The sequence below is a fragment of the Puntigrus tetrazona genome, chromosome 18 (assembly GCF_018831695.1).
Source record: "Puntigrus tetrazona isolate hp1 chromosome 18, ASM1883169v1, whole genome shotgun sequence".
NCBI classification, from domain to species: Eukaryota; Metazoa; Chordata; class Actinopteri; order Cypriniformes; family Cyprinidae; genus Puntigrus; species Puntigrus tetrazona.
Window position 1 is genome coordinate 15,039,789 of NC_056716.1, and position 25,460 is coordinate 15,065,248.

General features: G+C 38.4%; 2 protein-coding genes across 2 annotated transcripts in view; both read left to right on the forward strand.

The window, feature by feature from the left end:
* Positions 1–8,105, forward strand: part of LOC122362588 (uncharacterized protein C14orf132) — a 12,505-nt gene extending 4,400 nt beyond the window's left edge. The window contains exons 2-3 of the mRNA XM_043264122.1: positions 3,447–6,286; positions 7,351–8,105. Coding sequence (XP_043120057.1) covers positions 3,447–3,665 — 219 coding nt within the window. The 3' untranslated portion in view covers positions 3,666–6,286; positions 7,351–8,105. The remainder of the gene's footprint in view (positions 1–3,446; positions 6,287–7,350) is intronic.
* Positions 8,106–12,255: 4,150 nt separating this feature from the next.
* Positions 12,256–25,050, forward strand: si:ch211-136a13.1 (HHIP-like protein 1). Its single transcript, XM_043264103.1, has 9 exons — positions 12,256–13,138; positions 19,043–19,689; positions 19,960–20,103; positions 21,760–22,088; positions 22,512–22,638; positions 22,861–23,006; positions 23,097–23,178; positions 23,434–23,516; positions 24,064–25,050. Exons 1-9 carry the CDS (start codon positions 12,869–12,871, stop codon positions 24,675–24,677), a joined length of 2,442 nt encoding a protein of 813 aa, XP_043120038.1. The 5' UTR covers positions 12,256–12,868; the 3' UTR covers positions 24,678–25,050.
* The last annotated feature ends 410 nt before the right edge of the window (positions 25,051–25,460 follow it).

The window sequence follows — 25,460 nt, forward strand, 5'->3', positions numbered from 1 at the left end:
CCGATTCGTATTTAAACAGCGTGTTCCCGTTCAGAGAAATGTAACGTATTCACGTGCGATCTATATTTCTGCATTTAATTAAGTAAAATAATACTTAATACTTAATTTTTGTTACATACACAAATAATAACATATACATATATTATAATGCATATATACATTATTATTGTTATTATTATTAATTTAAATTTAATTTCAAATATAATGACATAAAATCTATATTTTTACTGTAATAGATACAGTAAAAATATTGATTTTATGTCATATTTTCATCAGTTATCTAATTTATTAATATTTGATATTTTTATAATGATTGCATTTAAAGCGTGTGTATGTATATATATATATATATATATATATATATATATATATATATATATATATATATATATATATATATATATATATATGCAAGTAATTATCCCCTGCTCATGGGCAGCATTGCTCTGGACGGCACACATTGGTGTTAATGAGTTTTAGCGTGTGTTTATTGACCTTTTAACATCCAAATGCGCTGGCATGTGGCAGCGGGACGCCTGATTATGCACATGACTTCAGGAGCAAAATGTTCACGCCGATGCACCTCGTCGTATTATTGTGTGATTTTACCTCGCACTGCACTCACACGTTGGCTTTTTGACTTTTTGCGTTTTGCTTTGTGCTCCTTTGGTTCGCTTCGCAGTGAGCCGGAAGTAACAGAGTAATCATTTCACTGGAAACGCGCCTCTGCTTGAGCTCTGAGATGAGAGGGAAACGGGAAACTTTGGAAGAGCAGCCGGTCTCGGTGCAAAAGGCCTGATTTATTAAATATACATTTTACATTACGAGGCTTGTGATGATTTCAAAGGAAGCTGCGCAAAGTCAGTCATAAATTATTCTCATCAGACAAGGTTATGGTCCTTTATAATGTTATGTGGGAAATAGGTTTGAATCAAATAAAAAAAGGTTTGAATCAAATAAAAAAGGACAATAAGAATATATAAATAGCTGTCTTTAATTGTGAATAAAAAATAAAAAATATATAAAATTTTAAATGAAAAAAATATATTTATTTATGTTTAACCACAACATGTGGTTGGTAAGTATTTAAAAAGAAATAAATACAACGTAATAGGCTGTGGAAAAAATATGTTTACAAAAATTCACATTAGAATTTTAGATCCTTATAAAACTTTAACCACAATGTGTGGTGATTAAGGGAATAATATGTGAAAATATGCAAATAAATAGACAAGTAAGCAAACAAATAAAAATGTAATTTAATAGTTTGTGGTAAAGAAAAGTACATTTACAAAAGTCTTTTTAAAGAGCGACTTTTTATTATTATTATTATTATTATTACAAATTAATTTATTACTAAATGATAATGCTATAACTTGTCTTGTTCATATCGACACAAACCAAAATAAAATTAAGGAACATTTTTAAATATTTATCGCAATTTAATTTAAACGTATCTCTGGATGTCAGCATTAGAGTTTGGTTTAGTTGAGATGAGCTCTGCAAGATTAAACCGATGAGTTTCTTTATGGTTTGTGTTGTGAAAAGTGGTGGGTTAATGATGTGTGTGTGTGTGTGTGCGTGTGTTTCCTCTGGTGATCTCTGAGGGAAGCTGATATATTCTGAAGCGTGACACGGAGTATACATGACGGAGGCTTTACAGCTGTTCTTCCTCTCTGAATGAACATACGATCAGCAAATGCATGTTTACAATGAGAATACGCCCTATTAGCGAACGATAATCTGTCACGAACAACATGGTCTCACTTCTAGTGTGTTTTCTCTGTGTGTGTGTGAACTAACTGAATTTATCGCTGCCTTCCGTCTCTGTACTATTAATACATTTAATGCACATAATATTCTGTTGACCTCAATCAAACTTTAATATCTTTTTTTGGCTCTTAATCTAATCATATTAAGACTCGAGTAGCAGTATGCAGCTAATGAGCCGTATTCAGATAATGAGGATAATGAGGGAAAACTATATATCACTTGAAATTAGTTTTAAAGTGACACATTATTAATTTGAATTAAGAATAAAAGCTTTTGAACTCGTGTTTAGTCCACATGGAGCAGATCTGAAATCTGAAAGTCTTCATGAAAAAAATACATGTTAAACTCCGCCCCTAAAAGAGCCTGCACAAATATATATATATATGTGGATGTCCTTATTCATTCATTCATTCACGAGTCCAAAGCTGTAGTTCCGGCCATATTTCAACCCCGTAAGTTTGTGACGGTGATTGCAAGCGTACGTTTGAACTATGCTCCAAATTCGCTTAATTATGCTGGTAACGACAGAACTCGCGAATATAGTCGGCTAACGATGCTTTTGGGAAACGCATGCCTGGTCTCATAAAAATATGTACCTCTGTGCACTTATTCTTCAACACTGTTACTGCAGTTTCAAAGAGAGATGTCCACCGATTGCCACTAAAACACAGGTTCAATACATGAACCCTGGCACATTTTTATTATATTGATATCGGTATGTATTGCAGCGGTTCAGAATTTAAATATCCATGGACTGCTGCTAAAAGTTAATGTTCTATCAAATGTCCACAAAATCAACAAAATCAACCCTAAACCTGCCTGATAGTGTTAACAAATGCAAAACTGATATAAAAACACATTTGTCGATTGTCGATTTGTTATTTTAACTTCCTTTTAGACAGATCTGAACTGTTTTTTTTGAACCGGAGCTCCTCGTTTCTCAAGAACGTCTCTGTACTCCGTGATCTACCGAACAAACCTACCGTCTGAAAACACGTAGATATGAAGCTGGATGATGACGTTCAGAAGCAGCAGTTTTCAAATCACCCAGCATATTAATATTCCATATAAAAAGTTTTGCTGTCTCTAGTGTTCATTTCTTTTGATGACTGCAGCGATATGTACTTATCGGTACGTATTTCACGTCTCGCTAAAAGTGCACCATGAGACCAGGTAGGTGATAACCACGTTTGAAAAGGACCTCTTTGAACCTTCACAAACACCAATGTCAACAATTTTCCTTTTTTCAAGCTCATAACCCATGAAATCATTTCGTGACGCGATGCGTAAAGGCTAAACAATGGATGTCGAACAATTTGATAAAACATCTAGCGAAGTAGTTCTTCTCCAACCTTCAGACAGCTGTTCTGAGGTCAGAGGACGAGTGATGAGTGTGTCTGGATCTGATGAATGGAGCTTGTCACTGAACGAAATCATCATCATTACCCAGAATGCACCTGTACACCTCCAGACTGATGACATCAGATGGGAGCCAGAACATTACGAGATAAATAGAGAGGTTATCAAACAGCTCAGAGCAGTAAAAAGACAAAGACAATTATTTTTTGTTTTTTTGTATTAATTGAGATTTCAACTTATTTGATTACACTTTATTTTGAAGTCCAATTCTCACTATTAACACGAATCTTTGTTTCGTTCCCCTTTTCTTACAGCATTTGCAAGCGGTCAGTGGGGCCTTCATGGATTCTCCTTACAACGGCAACGCGTCTCTTCAGACGTCCACATCCAACCTCAACACCAGCTTCTCCAGACCGGCGGAGCAGGACGAGGAGGGCAAGTTCTCCAGCGACGCCATCTGGCTGTGGGTGGCTGTCATTGCAACCATCGGCAACATTGTGGTGGTAGCGGTGGTGTGCGCCTGTGCCTTTTAGACCCCGTAGTCTGCAAGAACACCGCCTGAACTCCTGACCCCTCACCCACCTGCACTTAGCACACTTTGTAGTATGCAAGCGACACCCTCCTTCCTCCGTCCTTCAAAAACGGCCCCTGTGAGTGCATTTAAAGGCAGTCTATCGATTCCTGTTTTATTAGCACTTTATCTGTTAAATAACAGCTCAGTTTATTTGGTTTGCTTGGTTATATAAGTCAGCATTACACAACATCTGTCAACTGATGATTAACACGATCGACCAAATCTATGGGACACGTGTGCGTGTTTGTGTGAGTCGGTTCTCGCTAAATCAGACAGATGGTGGTTGTCTGACGGTCGACGCATTTAGCATGATTTAACTCGGCTTCTGGTCATTCTGCCCAGTTCTCTCCGCTTCTGCCTTTTCTGGTGGAGTCCACATAGTTTTTGTCTATTTAGCGGCGATATAGCACCAACACGTGATGCATGACGACATATATTAGCTGCAAGTGTGAGAATGTGTCCAAAATAGTGCATTTAACTGAGAGAAATGACCGATGCACTGACCATGAGGTTTTAAGTGTGCAGCTCAGGATTTTCTCTAAACCCACACTGAAAAATAAATTCCCTAAAATTTACGGTAAAAAACTAGCAGCTGTGGTTGACGAAATTCTACGGTAAAAAAATGCGGTAACACCGTTTTTGGTTTTACGTTCAATTTACAGTTAAATATCATCATTTTATTAATTGATATAATGTTAATATACCGACCTATTAAAGTAGTGAAGTCTGAACCAAAGCCCAGCACAAGCAGCTTTTAAATAATAACATATACAGAAGGAGTTACTAAGCACCATCACGGTGAGCCTCATTAAAACTGAAACATGCAATAAACATTAATTTAACAACATTAGATATAACATACAATCCAAATAAACATGACTTTTAAGAAAACTAAAAAGAAACATAGTGAATTTAAAAAAAAAAAACATCAAATTGAAATAAAATTTGAAATGCAGTGCAGGGAATTCTGAGAATGTGAATTCCGGGTTTTCCCTGTAACTTTTACGGGAATTTACCGTTAACTATTTAACAAGTTTTTGCTGTGGCATTTTCACAGGTTTTGCAGGAAATGAAAAAGATGTTGGCCTCACTGGACGCAGGGTCTAAATTTGTTCAAATTAATGAAATAATTAGGATCGTAAACTAAAAATATCACAGTGGCATGCATAGAATACCCCAGTAATTACGCTAAAATATATAAAAATATATTCGGTTTACAAAATATTCATAAAACGAACAAGAACAAAGAAAATCTTCATTATTATACATCATTTTTGTAGCGCACATAGGCTGATAGTTTTCTTTTATCCATTCTAAAAGCATTCTTTTTTCAATTCCATCTACTCATTTTCTTATTCATTCACTTATCAGTTTTTGTGCTGCTTTAGTAAATCATAATACTAACCAATTACCGGTTCAGAAGCCCACGCTCTCCCTTATAGCTGGGTGTGTTTAACACAGTCTCTTGTGTTGTTAAAAGAAACATCATTGTGATAATATTAGTGCTTGAATCTCCCCGAATACCTTCTTCTGTGGGTTACAGACATGCCAGCTCATTAATTCAATCAAAGCTCGTTTTTCAAAGCCCAAAAGTCTTTTATTTTTGTACTGTTGACGGTCCACAGAGTTACTAACGGTCCGCCGGATCTCTGAACCGAGACGTGACCTCAGTTCCTGTGCAGTTAACCAGAGCGTGCAGGAGAGCTTCAGGTTCAGAGGTTAAAACACTTTCAGCATGCGGTCGCTCTTTATTATTAAAACGCGGGTGAACTCGTGGGTTTCGGTTCAGGGTTGATGTTGTGTGAACTCTGACAGCATAAACCCTCTTGCACGATGTTGCCTCAGGGTCTCGGCAAACACACAGATGAATATAGAATGGGAATAATATTTAATAATGATGTGATGAGATTAAGTAAACCGGTGAAAAAAAAAAAAAAAGAAAGCTGTTTCTCAGCCTCTATATGAAGGATGCGCGTTTTTCGTGCTACAGAAAACGGAAAAAGATCATGAATAATGTCTGTTAGTGAATGTTTTTATTTATGAATAACAATACATGTTACATTATGGAATGGATATGGATGAAAAGAATGCTCTTTTATCGTAATATGTGAGCATATACAGTACAATATATAAACCGTTCAGATGCAAAAGCGTCATCTGAATTTTTAGTATGTTTATCAGGCTCCTGTGTGCAGGTTCAGTCATTTGAAAAAGAACCTATTTATTGCCATGAAAGCTTAAATGACTGAACCTACGCACAAAGCGCTCATTTTAAATGAAGATTTCAAATGCAAAATATATTTAACCCCAAAATATTTTGGGTTAAGGAATTAAAGGCTGTCTCTAAATGTCAGATTTAGTTGCTCGCGATCTCCTTCAGGAGTTTGGCAGCGGGGCTGTGCTGTTTTTCTGGCCGTGGTTTGATCTCAGAAATGTGGCACAGCCCGGTTTAACTCGGTTTGTGTGCTTGGCTCCGGAGTCAGTGGAGACATAGGTGCCCATCACACACTCATCAACACCACGACGTGCCTTAAAGTGCATACAGCCGAGCCGGAGGGGAAAGATCCGTCTCGTCTGGAGGTAAGCGTTCTTTATAGCGTGTTGGATTCATGTCAACACCACCAGAGATGAGAAGCAGGGAGGGTCTAAAGGGGTTATAGCATCCAGTAAATGCTGCGGGGATGTTCTCGGTGGGCTTTTGCGTCACATACGGTATTTACTTTTCAAGACTGAAATCAATAATGTTTTTAAAATAAGTCTTTTACGTGAATTAAAGCAGCGACGATTTTCAAATTTAAAAAACGTTCAAATTTTAGAAAGTTGTGATTAATTGCATCCAAAATAAATGTTTTTGTAATACTGTTATAATTAATAATATATTTATGTTTTTATTATACATGCGTGTGTGCCGTGTATAGCCATTATGCATATATAAACACACGCACATACATGCATACATTCAAGAAAAATATGTTGTTTTTATATTGATATATAGAACAAAAACGTATTATTAATCACAGTTTTTAATGTGCTGTTTTGGTGTCATTGTGTTTTAAACATAATAATAATAAAATATTGTACTGCATTTTATTATCAATCAGTAAATTAATGGTGAGCGTAAGGGCATAATGGTGAGCCTATTTTTCTTCTTTCAAGAAAAATAGCAAATCTTCACAATTACTAACTGGACGAATTAGCGTCATTAACTAATTAAGAGGATAAACTCCGTCCGGTGTCACGCAGTAGCACTTTTTAATTTCCCTGGCATGTAGTATGAGTAAAGATACAGTAAACGGTCAGGTTACAGGCTCCTGGTTGGCCTGCTGGGTTTGATTTTGTTATAGCGACCATGAAAACGGTTCACTTATAAATATTTGCTTCCAAATGAACTCGCCTTGAATCAAAATCAGCCTTGAATCCATTCTGCAGCAAAGAGAAGACGGCCAAGGTTCAAAAACACGTTTTAAAGAGCAAGCCCGTGATAAAAGTTGATCAAAAATGTCACTGACAGCCACAAATCTGGAGTTCATCATCTGTATTTTCACCTATAAAGCATTTCAACATTCTGTAGTCTTCATATTGTGCTTGATTCTTTCTCACTGACTGTATGTCTAAGGCTCTTCTGACTCTCTTCTGTCTTCCAGATTGAAAAAGATGCATGTTTCGGCCTGAAGGACGTTCGCGTTAAAGCGTATTTTCTGGAGAATGAAACGCTTTAAGACGCTTCGTTTGCCTCAGAAGACACAGAAGTGGACGGCCTTCGAATGACTTTGATTGGCAAGCACTGGAGAAATCATGACCTTAAACCTTTAATGCGCTCTGCGTGTCTGCAGATGTTAGGAGTAGAATGAATCTGTGTTTTTTTCCCTCGTATTTCGCAGCTGAATCACAAAATGCGTTCCGTAGTTTGGTCACGTGTGGGAAAAACATTTTTAATGTTTAAATATTTAAATGATAAAAATGATCATATGCATCTAATTGTGGACAGTGGTTGATGCATTAAAAACAAGTGCGTAGTTGATGAAATGTGTAAATGTATTGTATATAAATGGAGGAAATGCACTTTATTCTCAATATAGCGTACGTATGCGTGCGTGCATATGAAGGGATATGAATGAAGCGATCTGTAATTTATGAGCGAGTATCACGGGACGCTCACCTGACTCCAGCACAATACACCGCTGCTAAAAACTCCAAGCAGTTAATCTTCACACGTTCTACCGCTCGACGTATCAAATGAAACCGTGGAAACATGTGCATATTCTTCTATTGCTTAAAAAATAGCAGCCTAAACCGCACAGGATGGCATCGATGTAACCGTTTGGATCATATAAAAACAACGTGTCAGAATGTGTCTCATTCATCTCTTCACAAAACATTAAAGATATCACTCCTGTGAGTTTTGCCTTAACTGTATGACGGCGGTCGTTTGCACAAAATGATTTTTTTTTTTTTTTTTATGCATTTCTTTATGCACGTTCAAGCTGCGCTCAAAAACACACAGTATGCTTTTCACCTATTTCTATATTATTTTTCTTTTTTTATTTGCAGTAAAATTAGCAGTGATCGTCCTGAGTTATGATCCAGATGTGAACTTTAATGATATTTAAATCACTTTTATCCAGCATATGTTTGTCTTTTTTCCTCTATACTCTTTACTCTTTACTCAAGAGGCACTAATATGGACTTTTTGGATACTGATATGCACACTTTAGGGGTAAAGGTGCACCTTTTGAAAAGCTTTTGTACCTTTTTTTCTGAAAACGTTCTTCAACTGGTTGAATGTTTGCGGGGAACAAATGCAATGACGTGCGCTCTTTCCTCTGGCTCTTTGGACCTGGGATGACCTGTCCGGTGTCTGGAGGCTTGACCATCTGCTGGAAATTAACCGTGAAACCTCTGTCTCTGCATTTAATGGCCTCTCAATAGTAACCGACCAGCCAGAGATCACCGATAGACGTGCATTAGATGATCTAACACTACGCACGCTCTTCTTTTTTTATTAGCGTTTCCATTCGGCCCGGGAAGGTTACCGTGATCCTGCTGTTTTGTTTTCTCCAGCAGGGGCCGACTGGACCAAACACACTAGTGATTGTGATTAATTTGTCTTCCAATTTGCCCAGGTTGATTAAAATACTGCCGTCTGTAATCACAGAGCTGCTTCAGAGCTCGACCCTCGCCTGACCTCGTCTGCTTCACGCCGGTTCTGATTTAACGGGGTTACAATAATCCTAGCTTGTCCGAAGCAGGTTAGCGGTGAGTATAACATTACTTAACCATTCGAAAAATAATGTATTATTTAAAAAAAATATTCTGTGCAGATTAAACATCACATAACATGCAGAAATCAGCCTTTTATATTCCTGAAATTCTGAGGGAAAAAAAAGTGTATATATATATATATATATATATATATATATATATATATATACATAGCATGATGTGAAAAATTTAAAAATGTACTCTGTTAATTAACATTTATTTTTTCTACATTTTGCATATAAATACAAAATAATGCTTTATATTAAAAATAATTTTTTTATCCATTTAAAAAAATGTAATCTCCACAAACGGTATAGTACCGCAAAAATGTTGCATTCGAGTTACAGAAAACAAACTTTCAGAATTGTTTTGTGCAGAGAAAACACGACATAACGTGCAAAATCAATAAGAAATGTTCCTACTTTTGTTTACTGTGCTTTGCCTAGAGCCTCTCTGTGGAGGAATCTGAGTAACAGGTCATGTTTGGTTAAACAGCAGGACTCTTCTCCAGCATCACTCACGGCTCTCAAAACCCTTTTATCTCCAGCCTTTTAACTCACTGCTCTGTTTATTCGCTCTCCTCAAGGACCATCTGATCTTCTCGCCATAACAGAGACGGTGACTCAAAATGCTTTTAAAAGCATTTGCCTGGTAAGGTCTTTCTCACGTCATGCTACAGTGGAACTTAATCTCGACGATAACCAGCTTCACTCCGTTCTCTCCACTGAAATAAACGCACTGCAACATTTAAAGGGATAGTTGACACAAAAGTCAATTGCGCTGTTAATGTACTCGCTTTCAGGCCATCCGAGATACGGGCGACTGTTATTTGTTTAGTAGAGCAATAAAAAAACAATTAGCTGATTTATATCATCAAATCGAGTACTACCAAATACAAGCAACGCCAAATGAATACCTGTGGCTCCTGATGATATATCGAGGTCTTTTGAAGGAAAGTGATCGGTCTGTGTAAGACACTGAATTATCTACAGCATTGTGACCTGTAATCCAGAGCCTGTATATGTTCCTCAAACAGTCGTTGATCTGAAGAAAGACCAACGAGCCGCTGATATACACTGGTTTACGTAAAAAGGGTGAGCTAAAGAATACTCGTTTATTCACTTTATATGCTTCAGGGCAGGCGTATAAAACATTCACGTTACATTATTACTGCGTGCTTTAATAATATAATTATGCATGTGATTTCTTTCACAGACCGTTTGTTTTGCTTCATAAGACCTTTAAATTTCATTAAGAGTCACAGGTATTAAATTTGACTAGAATGCATTATTATTATTGTTTTATTTTACTTTTATACGTTGGTAGCCACTGACTTGCATTTTGCGAATCGCTAAGAAACAATGTGTGGTTAATTTAGTTTTATTAGTAAAATGGTTCATTTTCATAAGGGTCACCTACATCTTGAACAGTTTGAGGTCGAGTGAATTAATTGAAATAACAGCAAATTATTTGTATTATTTATTCATTTTGGCTAGCTATCCCTTTAAGGTGCGGTCACAATTTATTCATAATGTGCCTTAATATTGCATGCTGGTGCTTTGATATCACATTGTTTGAATTATTTGTAATTATTATTTTAAATTTTAAAAATGTTAAATCGTGCATTGTTGCTTTTTCGCTATAAATGACACCGTTTCTATAAGCAAGCATCAGGCAGACAGCGAATGCTGGCGTAAAATCACAAGCTCGCCTTCAAAGGGAAAGCTTATTAGAAACCGATTCAAAAAAGCTTTTCATGACCGGACAACGAACATCCAGGCGAAGCTGAGAAGCTCCCAAAAGTCTTCTTATTATTCAGGATGTTCTTCTTAGAAAGGCTGCTCTTTAATTGTCGGCCAAAACACACCAGCGCTGCCACGTTCATCTTCTCTATCTGTGTCGGTCACGTTGACAGCAGTCGTTAAGTTACCCATAAGACGTAGTTTCCCAGAAGGTCTCCACATGGTGTGGCTCTGAATCACCAGGTTCAGTTTACTGGACTTCCTTCCACGAATGGCTCACCATATACAAAAAAAAGTCCTCTCAGACACAGTGGGATGTGGATCAAACTTTGTTATGCTCTTTTAGCAAGCATCCAGTTTTATTAAGCCTTCATTTATTAAGACATCCGAAGCAACCCAAGCTCTCGCATGCAAGGATTACGGTTTAATTTTTCAATATTATATTCAGAGCAAACTGGGCTACTAAGAAAATTCAGCCTTGGTTTACGAAAACATCAAAAGCACAAAACAAGGCGTCGGATCTGAGCTCAATCAAAAACATTAAGTGCTATCGGGTTTTCAGGGATGCGACGCAGATTCTCTTCAAGGGCTTGTTTTGCACACTGCTTTAGTCGAATTGAAACCCTCAGTACAATTAAAGCAAATAAACATTCACCCTACAGCAGAACGCAGCCCTCAGCGGCTTGTGCTCTTCTTGTCTTTGTGATTTATGCAAACCACGGTCTGATGCAGCGAAGGACGCTCGAGCTCTTGATCTGAGCTTACGTGAGAGAGAACGTGCTCCTCATGGCTGACATCAGAATCAAAAACAGATGAGACGCACATTGGGATTTCATCTGAGCAACGTATAGGGTAGAAAGAGAAAGTCAGAGATTGTCAACAGCTGACAAACACGCTCTCTAGCTGCATGCGTGCACAGTATTATAAGACATGGTGGGCTGGATTGGCCTAAAGAAGGAAAATGTGAAAAAGAAAAAAGAAAGAAAGAGTCAAAGCACTAAAATAGTCATTATTAATGTGCTTACATCTCATTCATTAATTAAAAATTAATAGTAGTGCTATACATTGCAATTTAGTATTTTTTTACATGCTTGGTCATATGGTTCAGTTTTAAAAAATATGTTAAAATTAAAGAAAAATGCATGAAACATTTTCATTTGTAATTTTTTTGGGGAGAGTATAAATATATTCAAACAAACAAAGAAATAAAGAAGAAAGAAAGAATGACCTAATAATAATCAATAGAACAAAAATAGTAACTAAAAGTAAAAAAATAATATTATATATATATATATATATATATATATATATATATATATATATATATATATATATATATATATATATATATTCACTATTTAATATAATACTTTAATGCCATTTCTATTCTATTATGACGAAAGTGTCTTTTCATGAAAGTGTGTCTTTTACTTCATTAACACTATTTTATCTGCAAGTACTTTTTTTTTTTTTTTTTACTCTTGAAGCGCACGTCCAATGCATTAAGCACAGCCTTTATTTAAACAAAGATATGTAAGCTGAGAATGAGGTCATTAGGTGACCGGTGTCCAGTTTGTGTTGGGCGGCAGACAGCAAAACCACTCACTGCTGTTTGGAAAAGAGCCATAAAATCAGTCGACAAACCCAAAGAGAGAGAGACAGAGAGAGAGAAAGCAATGTTGCATCATACTGAAAATGTCATTTAACTGACTCAATCTTGACCGCATGGGAGGCTGAGAAGTTTTGTTGAAAACTCAATGTATCTGAAAACTGCCCGAACAAAAGCCGGCGAGTCGAAAGGACGAGCGTTTGAGAGAAAGAGTCTCGGGTTCAATCGGGGGAGGGAGGCCGTGAGCGTTTGATGCAGGCCAGCCACAAGAAGAAGGAATGCGTCTGCCGGAGAATGAGAGAAAGCGAGGGAACGCAAAGGAGGAGACCGGGTGGAAAGTGGGAGGGAGTAGAGAAGCGTGTGTGTAAAGCATGCGTGTGTGTGTGTGTGTGCGGCATGGCTGTTGAATGAGTGGGCCTTGTGTAGCCTCATGTCAGAGCAGTGTGTGTCTGAGGGTGCGTTTGCACGTGTTTGCCGGAGACCAGCGGTATTTCTCAAACCCAGCACAGGCCACCTTTGTACCGAGCTTTCTCCTGAGCGAAGAGAGGGATGACAGTGCGGAGAGCTCTCTGCTTTCTCTCTCTGGGTTTGGTTCTGGTGGTCCCTCAGCAGGGAGATGCCCACCCACAGTGCCTGGACTACAAGCCTCCGTTCCAGCCTCCGGAGCCCCTGCTCTTCTGCAAGGAGTACGCCAAATTTGGATGCTGTGACTTGGACAGGGATAACCAAATCTCCCAGCGCTTCTATCAGATCATGGACTACTTCGATCACACTGGATTCATGGCCTGTGGGAAGTTCATCCGCAGCATTCTGTGCCAGGTGAGTCTCGGGTCAGGACGATCGTTGACTAGGCTACTGTCATCAGTTACATTTAAGGTTGGTAACCACAGAGCTGCCGGTGGCCATTGACTTCTATAAGCATGAGAAATATTATGGAAGTTAATATAGCTACTCTTTGGTTAGCAGCTTTCCTCGTGAGAATAAATGATGAAAGTTTTCTTTTTTGGGTGAACCGTCCCTTTAATTTTAATTCAAGAAATTCTATACACATATACACATTCAGCGCTGTCAAAGGATTAACATGCAGCTTATATTTTGGAAATATTTACATGCATGTACATTATTTTTTTGTTAAATGTACACATGTGTGTGCTTGCATATATATATATATATATATATATATATATATATATACAAAAAAAAAATATATATATATATATATATATATATATATATATATATATATACATACACACACACACAAACTTTATTTTATTTTTAATCACTAATATATATAGTATATAAAAGCTGTACATGGTAAAAAAATATATGTCTTATATATATTATATATATTTTTAGGTTCACTTAATTTGTATGTAGACGTGTCTTATGTTGTTGTTACCTTTCTTGTGTTGTGCGACATGCAAGGAAAGAAATTATGTCATCATTTACAATGAAAAAAATTGGAAAAGTCAATAGCTGCTGTCACTTCTTTGGTTTACTATAATTCTTCAAAATCATCTTTTGTGCTCAAAAGACTCATACAGGTTTATTAAACGAGTCTTCATTACATGGGTTAATGATGACAGCTTTCATTTCTGAGTGAGCTGCTGTTTATATATATATATATATATATATATATATATATATAATCAGTTGGTAAGGGCTATTAGAATATACATAATACACAATTATATTAATATTGATATTAAATAAATTGTAATTATATTAAAATTATACATTTATACCTAAATATTTAATATTTATATGGATTTCATTTTTTATGCAGTTTTGTTAATAATTGATGCAGACTGTGTCCCATTCATCAGTGTTTATAGTGTAGAGGAGATTACATCATTGCAAGAGTTACATCATTTTTGTTTTTGGCATGCTTTTAGAAGGCTGGATGACTTCTAAATTCGTAATGAGCTATTAACGTTTAGATAACGTCGGTTTAACTGTACGTTATTACTAGTTATGGTCATTTTTTTGTGAATTTTATTCAGTGTTCAACTTATCCAGTGTTCAAATAATCTAATTTTGGATGTATTGGAATGAACTGATGTGTGAATCATAATTCCTTTTTGGAGCCGACCGAAACTAACATCCAAATTATAGTCACCTACTTACATCATTGCAAACTTCAAGGCCGCTGGGATTAAATGTTAATAATTTACCATATGGTTTTGAGATTGCAGTGGGATTGCGGTTGGCGACAGGAACACCTGATTTATTTGACTACTTAGCGGTGAAGCTGAGCTCAATGATTGTCTTTGTTCCAACATTTATCCCAGATACAGGGAGCTGCCTGTGAAGCAACCTGCAGAGAAGCAAAATATATGCTTCCTCTCTAACTACGCATATCATATTCCTATGGAAAGGTCAGGGCAGCAAAGATACTGGTGAAAGAGGATAGCATTATAAGTGTACATAATGCATCAGTTTTGGATCCTATTGGTCGAACTGCATTCCTCCAGATATTATTTCAACAGTACTGGAACTTTTTTTGTGCTTGTGTTTGTGCTCTTTAGACAATTTATGAGGCACTGAATTATTCAACAGTCAATATGCTGATTTATTTAGATCACAGTCTATAAGTAAGAATCATTGTATTATTCCCTCAACCAATTCTTTCTCGATCGAGACAGGTTACCATCTATACACTGAGTGAAATACAACCCAGCACTGGGTAAAATATGGACAAACCCAGAGGTTTTGGCTTCTTCTGACCCAGCGGGTTAATTGTTCAACCTGACCTTCTGGGTATTAAACCAAATGCTGGGTCAAAAACAACTAAATCGCTGGGCTTGTCCATATTTTACCCAGCACTGGGCTGTATTTAACCCAGCATTTAATTGTTCACTCAGTTATTTCAACAATTCTGATTGTTTCAAGAACGTATTTTAAGTACAATGCTGTTTCTTTCTTGGGGAATTTGACAAACCAAAGACAAATACTGGAAAATCACTAAAAAACTTTTTTTTGTGCATACTGCATGTTTCTCACCGGTCACTTTAAATGTGTGGGCTCTTTTAAAATTGGGTGGATTCTGATTGGCTGTCAGTGTTTTTTAATCATTGGTATCATTTATGTTTTTTTCGTTACCAGTGCCAAACTGATACTTTTAAAATGGTTCCAGTGCATAAACAGTGACTGAACTGATACTTATTAAAAAACAAAAAAAAAAAAAAAACAATCTCAAAAAGGATGGATTGGCCATTAGCACTATAAACACATGGGATTCATTCACATGTGACGCCAGAAATAGAAAAGCAGAAAAAGCCATATATCCAGAGAAGTAGCTAAACTCATAGTGGGAGATATAAATATATAAAACACAACAGAAGATAAATAACAGAAGATATAACATTTTGAATGATAAAACAAAGACTGACTCATTCTGTGACAAAAAGCTACATCAGATCATACAGTAAAAGGAAGAATTTGATTGGTATTGTGGAGTAAAAAGGTTAGAATGATTTCTTTTATTGGTTTAAAAATATGAATACAAAAGAAGTTTAGCTTTAGGTATTTTAATTGAAGCATGTTTAGCTTGGCTAGTTAACGGAAGGCTATCTGGGTTTTGGTACCCAACCGATCATGATCAAAACAAGTGTCTGTCACTGAATCATTCACTCGACCAATTCGTTCCAAACCACTGATTTGTTCTGAATTGCAACAGATGACTGTCTTACGAGTGAGTCATTGAATCAATCGTTCAGTCAATTTGTGCAACAATTATGATTCATTCATGAATGTAATGCCACAGCTGTGTGTTGCTTGGAGAAGCTGGCAGACCAAAGACGGATATATTTTACCCTAAAATGTCATTTGTACAACATCAATATCATTCTTAGAATGGTCTACATATTTTCTTGGTTCTTGGGGTTAAAGGGGTTAAAATAATGACTCTTTTAACAGCGAAAAGCTGTAAACTCAATTGCCTAATGAATGACAGACGCAGACATATAAGCTAATGGGCTTTCAGGACCAGTAGAGTGGAGCAAATGTGTTGATGAGGGAAACCCTGTAGGGACCATCTGTTGAACAAAACCCACGTGGAGTTTGATAACATCAGAGACTGTGAGCTCCTACAGACTCTCAGAATTACAGAAGCATATAAACAAAATTATACGAGCAACAAAAACAGAAGAACACAATGACTGGGCAAGAACTTGCAATAGGATCAGAAGATATGGAGGACAAAAATATACAGTGCATCTGAAGAAAAGAAAGAATAGGAATTGGTGCTTTCCCCAGCATTGTTCAAGACGCTTGGCATTGTACTCAGAAGTGCATTACGCAGTGTACTATAATCTTGCATTGTAGTTTAAACATTCAATACAACACCGCAACTCATCTTATAGTCTTATTTGAGTTTTTCATTGGACGTTTGAGGATGATATTCTGACCCATGACCTACAGTTCAAGTCTAAAAACTACATTTGAAGAAGTTTCCTTGAAATAGTCAAGCCCTTTCTGCAAGGTTTTTCCTCAAAGCTAACAGGATGTTACATAACCTTGTGTTGTTTAGGACTCCTTTATACCACACAACCCCCCTCAATAGGTCTATATTTTGTTTGAATCGCAATCAAACATAATTAGAGAGCCTTAAAACATTATTCATTCACCTTTTGGCCACATTACAGCGCCTGCGATGTTTCACGAGCGAGTTAGCCCGTCAATCCAAACCACTTTCAGGTCCATTATTTGTTTAATGTCATTACAGTAATCTCGAATATCTTCCAGTCCCGAGCTGGCAGTATCATTGCCAAGGCTGGCTCGGTCCTCTGATGGGTGTGGTGTTGTGGTTAAAGCATAATGAGGGCTTGGTTGGTCCAAAAACGTCCAAGAGTTACTGTATTTATAGCTCAAACGATCATCACCAGCCGCTGGATTGAATCCTGGGATCCCGGCTGTAGAGAAGACGTGCAGAATGCCACGTTTGCCAGACTATGAGGAGGAGAGACGCAGAGAAGCTTACACAGCAAATATGTTTCAGATGAATTTGTTATTTGAGACTGACTGAAGGTTTGTTGATGATAGGAGAAAGTCGTTGTTTTTATGGATCTATAAAGTTATTAAAATATGCAGTTTCTTTATTTGCATATATGGTTTAATGACAATTGACAAAATGCCATAGTGACATTTTTTTACACACCAAACAAAAATGTTTCAACGCCAAAATGGTTCAAAATGAACATCACAAAAAAAACCTACTTTCAGAAGAATCCATATCAATGAAAATCTAAAAATAAAATTAAATAAACAATCTTAAAAAGAAAACTTTGCAAACGTTCCGTAATATTATTTAGGTAGGCTTTTACGGGAAATTTGAGCGTCATTAAACATAAAGGAGCTGTCCTGGGAAGAATATGTATCTACATATTCATCCTCACAACATTAATTCCTATAAGACCATGGCACATGTGTTTTAACCTAAATGTTTCGAAAAACTGTCCTTTTTTATATACAACTAACTGTCATAAAGTGTCATGTTCATGCTGAACACTTAACAGTTTATAGTCATCATCCTTAAAGGGGTAGTATTACATTTTGCCATCATTAATTTTCAAACTTGAATTTCTTTCTTCTTTCTATTCTTCTTTGAAACACATATATAGTTATTGTCTTTGAAACAACAATAGTTAATAAGGTTTCATAGTTTTTTCATAGTTTTTCTGTTCTTCTATGTTTAGAAGAAACCATACTGGTATGGATATATAAAAAGAGAACGAGAAGAGAGAGAGAGAGAGAGAATTAAATATGACATGCATTTTATTTTTGGGGGTGGATTATCCCCATAAAGTGTAGATGCTGTATCTTTACTTCAGTTTGGCGAATTTTCACAGACAGTGCCCCCATTTCAACAGAAATCTATGCATTTGTGAATTTTGCATAAAGGTGAAAGATTTTTCCACATAGAGTTTTCAGCGAGTTCAGATTGCTGATGCAGATTTGCCACGTTCACCGTGCTAGAGCGGGGATAACACATGGCTAGCTGCACGCTAATGCTTGACCTGGAGGCCAAGAACCATGCATTTTCCCCCTTACCTCGGTCAACTGCCAGCATTTACCGGTTAAAGCTGTTAATGATGATTGCAGCACCGTATTTAAGCGGAAGGTTATTTTAGTCAGATGTGACTACTTAGCACTAGCATTCTGCCCGCTTCAAATCAGACTCAGATGAAACAGTGCGGTAAGATCACATGGTCTGATGAATTATAGTGTTTGAATTAATTGAGTGATTGAGAGAGATAGATGACCGTTTGTGCACGCCTATCTCTATACAAACAATAAAGCTATGCTACTTCAAAAGACAGAACTTGTAAAAATTATGGTTATTTTCCCCAGTTACGGCTTGTTAGTATTATCCACGACGTGCAACAAAAAGCCGTTTATTATTATTTACTTAAAGGTGCAGTGTGTAAATTTTAGCGCCACCCAGCGGTTGAGATCGCAACCAATGAAGTTTCTTTACAAAGAACAAACATAACGGTTCAATGTCGTATTGCATTATTGTCAATAGATCCTCCTAAATATTACACTGCATCATTAATGCACGCCTGCCAGCCAATCAGAATCCAGCAATCATGCAGGCCATGGTATAACAAAGTATATCGTTACACTAATGTCAATAGATAATGATGCACTTTTAATGTGGTCAACTTAAAGCCGAATCTGGATCTGTCTGGGCTTTAGAGGTCATTCTGTTTGTTTCAGGAGTGCTCTCCGTACGCAGCGCATCTTTACGATGCGGAAGACGCAAACACCCCGATGCGACAGCTTCCGGGCCTCTGCGGGAACTACTGCGAGGACTTCTGGCTCCACTGCCGCTACACGCTCAGCCTTCTGATCAACAACAACGAGACGTACGCTATCGAAGAAGACCGGAGCAAGTTCTGCAAATATCTGGAGCTGAAAGACCCCGAGTACTGCTACCCAAACGTCCTCTCCAACGCCGAGCTCAACGCTAACCTGGGAGACGTGAAGGCCGATCCGCAGGGATGCATTCAGCTGTGTCTGGAAGAAGCGGCCAATGGGCTTCGCAATCCGGTGGCGATGGTGCACGCTAACGACGGCACGCACCGCTTCTTCGTGGCGGAGCAGCTGGGATACGTGTGGACTTACCTGGCCAACGGTTCTCGGATCGACCGGCCCTTCCTCAACCTGACCAGGGCGGTGCTGACCTCACCTTGGGCCGGAGACGAGCGAGGGTTTCTCTGCATCGCCCTGCACCCTCGATTCACCAAGGTGAAAAAGGCCTACGTTTACTACTCGGTGTCTGTGAAGAAGCAGGAGAAGATTCGCATCAGTGAGTTTCTTGTGTCTGATTCGGATATGAATATGCTGGATCACTCGTCAGAGAGGTGAGAGACAGATAACAGATATATTTCATGCATACTTCATACTTAAGAACAGCTGCACAGACCAAGAGAAAAAAAATTATCTTGCAATTCTATATTTTAACATACAGGCATCACAGGAGCTGTAGTGTAACATTGTTTAAATGCTTTGCAGATGCTTTTGTCCAAAGCTGCAGGCTACTTGATTAATCAGATTCTGAAATAAGATGTTCTCTTGGATTTTTTATCAGTCCGTGAACTTGTTAAACCATCGAAGCTTATTTTGGATCGCAGGACACTTCTAGAAGTTGATGAGCCTGCATCAAACCACAACGGAGGTCAGCTGCTGTTTGGATTGGATGGATATCTGTACATCTTCATAGGAGACGGCGGCAGAGCAGGAGACCCGTTTGGAAAGTTTGGGAATTCTCAAAACAAGTAGGGCATCGTTATTTGGCACATGTATCTGAGTAATTGTGACTTTGTTTTTGATTTTTTTCTCTGAACTGCAAAATATAAACCTAAATAGCAGAGTTCAAATGTTTTAGAATTATGTGCATCATGTGGCTTTATAGCGACGTTTTTGTCATCGCATTATCCATGCTCAGATTTTGCCGTTGGTTTGCCCCGGTTGAGTAATGCACAGTTCTCCAGACAGACACGCAGCCTCACAATATTAGCCTTGGCTCTGCTTCCCCGCGTGACATGAGCAGAGCTGGCAGAGCCTGCTGAATACACACTCAGACGCACAGAGAGTCTCGAGTCCTGCCGACGACGAGCGGAGGAGCACGCTGTAGGTTCAGTCCCATCACACTGTTAGGAAGATACTGATGGTCTTCTGTGAAACACCTTGCAGCAGCACGATCACGGGAACTTTTAAATGCACTTTAAATGGACACTCAGTTACGGCTGAGTTGAATGTCTGTCAGTCTGTGGCGACATGCAAAAGGATTTTAGCTCACAGAGCAGTGTGCTTGTAAACAGAGGTTAATTAGAATATGTTAATTAGCTTTTTCATCTTCAATGCTATTCTCCAGTAACAGCCTATTTGCAAAGCATGCATTGAATATATAATCACAATGCATATATATATATATATATATATATATATATATATATATATATATATATATATATGCAAATCATATAAAATGATAACTTTGACATATGTTGCATACATTTGTGAAACATTTCATTAATTTCATGCATAAATTTTTTATTTACACACACATTTGATTTATTCACTGTATGAAGCAGCTACTATTGATACTATAGATACTATTGTGTTTTTTTATTAATATTCCATTGTAATTATATTAAACATATTTTTGTCATTTAAATAATTTAATATGAACAATATGTCTATGTAGTTTTTATTTCTATCTCAGTTTTAGCTGTAGTTATTTTAGTGCATGTGAAAATTCAAATTGTCGCCCCCCGGAATAAAATACACAACTTAACTGTTTCCCCACTAAATAAATAAATAAATAAATAGAATAAAAGAAAAAGGCCAAGTGCATTTTTTCTAATGAAAATGCAACATGTAGATAAATAAATAACAGCATTTTTTTCTGATTAAATGCAATAAATAAAGAAAGCTGTGCATTAAACCCTCTTTGTGTTTTGATAAATGCACAAAGCTTTTATTTTGGCTGATTATTTTGAGCAGGCCTACATTTTTTTTTTTATGTTTAAAAACTGAATTAAGTTGGCTTGACTGTAACTGTAACTCTGCCAGAAAACAACAGATAAAACAAAGCGGAAAATAATGTAGATAGACTGAATGAATGACAGATCTAAGGCAGGAGAGCAGATGAGTGAAGGGGCCCTTCACGGACGCCAGGGTCAATATTGGCAAGGCATTGTGGGCTACGTGAGGTTACAGAGGATGAGAGAGAAAGCGACAGCAGATGGTGCAAATGTCTGAAGGGAAGGCTGAAACTGTCTTCTGAATGCAATCCCAAGAACAAATCCTTATTTTAATGTTAAACAAACCCTTTTAATAGAACGCAAATGCCTGTGCGTGCGGCGCAGATCGTTTGTTTGAGAAGAAAAGCACGTTTTGGTGTGAAAACAAACACTTGTGTTTTACAGGTCCGCTCTTCTAGGCAAGGTCCTGCGAATCGACGTAGACAACAATGACTACGGCGCCCCCTACAGCATCCCACCGGATAATCCTTTCGTGGGAGAGACGGATGCTCGGCCAGAGATCTACGCCTATGGTGTGAGGAACATGTGGAGGTGCTCGGTCGACCGGGGCGACGCGCTCGGCGCTCAGGGACGAGGCAGGATGCTCTGCGGAGACGTCGGGCAGAATAAATACGAGGAGGTGGATCTCATCGAAAAAGGAGGGAACTACGGATGGAGGGCAAAGGAGGGCTTCTCCTGTTATGACAAGAAACTCTGCAGCAACTCATCACTCAGTGAGCAAGCCTTTCGGATCTGGCTATTTATGCGGTTTTCTTTATATTGTTTAAATCAAAGAAATGAAAATACAGAATTAGTTTCTTCACCAGATTCGGAAAAACACTTGCTCAGCAGTGCACGCTGTGCAGCGAATGGGTGCCGTCAGATTAAAACAGCTGGTACTATGTACTAAGTACCAAATATAATACCCATAAAGAGTTACTCCTAGTTTTAAATGGGGAAAAATGCAACGCCTAAATGGCGATCAATCACAAGAAGCCCCAAAAAACGATTATTTATCAGTGCTGATGTATTGCATTTGCATTAGATCTCACCCAATCTCACACGCAGGCCAGCATATGATCAAAGCGCATCACAGCTTGTCATTATATTCTCATAAAAACAGCTAAACCTTTCTGTTTGCTTCACTTTTTCCCAAGACGATATCCTTCCGATTTTTGCTTACCCACATAAAATCGGAAAGTCGGTCACCGGCGGCTACGTCTACAGAGGCTGCCAGATGCCCAATCTCAACGGCCTCTACATCTTTGGGGATTTTATGAGTGGGTATGCATCTATTCTCTACGGACCTCGCTTCATGAGTTAAAGTGCACCGTAATCACTATTTCACATGCTATGCAATGTTTTACTCTTTGCAATTAATGTTTTGCTAATAGCTAAAATTGCATTGACCCAAATCGACTGCCGTAACGGCTACTATTTTCGCATATTCGTAGATTCACTATGCACTGATTCGACCCGCGATCTTCCCCGTTCTTTGCATCCCAGGCGGCTGATGTCTCTGAAGGAGAACCCCGAGAGCGGAAAGTGGAGCTATAAGGAGATCTGCATGGGCGCCGACAAGACGTGCAGTTTCCCTAAACTGATAAACAGCTACTACAAGTACATCATATCGTTCGGTGAAGATGAGGCAGGTAACATGAGAGCAGCTCTGTGTTTGACCGCGTCCCGTAAAGCTCTCTGTGCTGTTCTTCTGTCTAACACCTCAGCGGTCCGTGTTTCAGGTGAGCTGTACTTTCTTGCGACCGGAGCGGCCAGCGCCACCGCCAGGGCAGGAGTCGTCTATAAGATAGTGGACCCCTCCAGGTGCGCGCAGCTTTATATTAAGAACGAACGCTTCTGTTCGGCGAGGACGCGTTAACATGATCAAAAGTGACAGCGTTTTCAAAAGATTTAAAGAGAAATACAATGTTTCTAAACGAAGGCTTCAGATGCAAAAGCCACTAAAAGCCGCGTTGGGTCAGAAATGAGATAATGATACGAGCGAGCGCTCTCCACGCATGTGTGCGTCAAGTACTTTCACTTCAGATGCGCTAAACGCAGGCCTTTCTCTCTTTTTAGGAGGGCTCCTCCGGGAAAATGCAACTTCAAGCCCAATCCGGTCACCGTAAAGGGCAAACTGATTCATTTCAGTCCTAAAGAAGGTAAGAGAGCAAGTCAATGGTGTTATTGGGTTATTTTTGCCAACCGAAGCTCATTAGTCCATCGATAAAAATTGTATGTCTTTTTTTTATTATTATTCAGGGCTTTAGCTTTATATGCAGTGCAAACAGCAGACCGGCGCTGAGAAAAACAGAAATGAAGTCTATGAGAGAAATAACAAAAATAGAATCGAACAACATAATACAGTGAACCAAATAAAAGAAAAGAATGCGCATAGGATAGTGATTTTTAAGACACTCGTAGTGCATTTTATTTCTATTCTTTATGTTTTTAGTTAATTTAATCCACCTGATCGCAGAGAACCTGGCAACCCGGTTCAAAATATACCCAGTCTTCCCAAAACCTATTCCTACATTGATGGGAAAAGATTAAGATTGATTAATAAGGGTGTAGAATAAGCCTAAAACAGATATCTGATTGGTTGATTGTAATCCAGGAACACATTATACTCACCTGGCAACCCTGTCTAAATCGTAAAGCCCTAGTCTCGAGCCTCCGTGGGTTTTGACGCTAATCTTTTTCTTCCAGAATACGTAATAAACAAAAAACCCTCAACGACCGCCATTCCCAAACCAAAACCCACCAAAGCCAGCGCGACGCCTCGACCGCGAGCACCACAGACCACCGTCCGGCCGTCTACAGCGCAGCCGCTCCGAGCGACCCCGCGGCCCCGACCTCCGTCCCTGACCACCCCCAGACCGGCCTACTGGACCACGCCGGCCAAAACCACCGGCCGCCCGGGCAAACGAGGCCGAGGCAAGCCCAGGAGGAAAGGGGAGAGGAGAGGCCGCCCTCGGGCCGGGACGGCGAGGCTGGTCAGCGCGGACGGACGCAGGGACCGCGGCCGAGTGGAGGTCTTCGCTCGGGGCGAATGGGGCACGGTGTGCGACGACCTGTTCAACATACAGGCCGCGGCGGTGGTCTGCAGGCAGATGGGGTTTCCCGTGGCTCTGAGGGTGGCCAAGAGGGCCGAGCTCGGGCCGGGAGGCGTCGGCGTCCGAATCCTGCTGGACGACGTGGAGTGCGACGGAAACGAACGAACTCTGCTGCACTGCAAACACCCCAAGCTGGGCAAAAACAACTGCTCTCACGACGAGGACGTAGGGGTGGTCTGTGGCCATTACGAGCGTGCAGCGGAGTGAGCGAGTGCGTACAGACCAGTGCTGTCAACATCCAAAAGAACAGCTTTCGCTTGCGTGCTGTGTGTGTATTCGTTATGCATATGCAAATGCCAGAAATATATTTATTGTTAATATAAATGGCACGGATATTGATCACAGACAAAGACTTTTATTTTGGATGTAATTAATCGCGATTAGTCATCTGACGGCACCAAAAATACATCTCACAGACAAAAAAAACCCCACTATAAAATTATTAAGAACTGGAAATATCCCTATTTTTTTTTTTCATGTAGAAAAATTAAATATCAGAGTGGACTTTATAGTTAACAGGAGGATTTACAAGAAAAACCCTGTTCACACCAAGAATGATAACTATATTATAAAGAATATTTTATATATATATATATATATATATATATATATATATATATATATATATATATATATATATATATATATATACACACACACACAGTATATATATAAAATATGTGTAATATGTTTTTTTTTTAGATTAAAGACTTTCAGAATTGAGAACTCTTGCTTTAAACCATCCACAAATATCAAAATTAAAAATGTTAGGGTTAACGCTGCATCTTTTTTTCTCAAATTTTATATGGTTTGTTTGAAGTTATTTTAAAGGTTTTAAAAAAAAAACACCGTTATTGTTTATTTAATTTCTACAAATAAGCAAAATGTAAAAATATTTTGATTATAACTTCTGCGCGGGAGAGAATTGGTGTTGTTTCCGAACTAAAAGAAATCGAGTATCGAGTTGAAAAATATCGGCGTATCTGATAT

What these genes read in the sequence shown, in the direction of transcription:
- si:ch211-136a13.1 (XM_043264103.1), top strand. Translation starts at nt 12,869, where the DNA reads ATGACAGTGCGGAGAGCTCTCTGCTTTCTCTCTCTGGGTTTGGTTCTG. An exon ending in GTTCGGTGAAGATGAGGCAG is followed by an intron (nt 23,007 to 23,096) that starts GTAACATGAGAG and finishes TCCGTGTTTCAG; the next exon opens with GTGAGCTGTACTTTCTTGCG. An exon ending in TCATTTCAGTCCTAAAGAAG is followed by an intron (nt 23,517 to 24,063) that starts GTAAGAGAGCAA and finishes TTTTTCTTCCAG; the next exon opens with AATACGTAATAAACAAAAAA.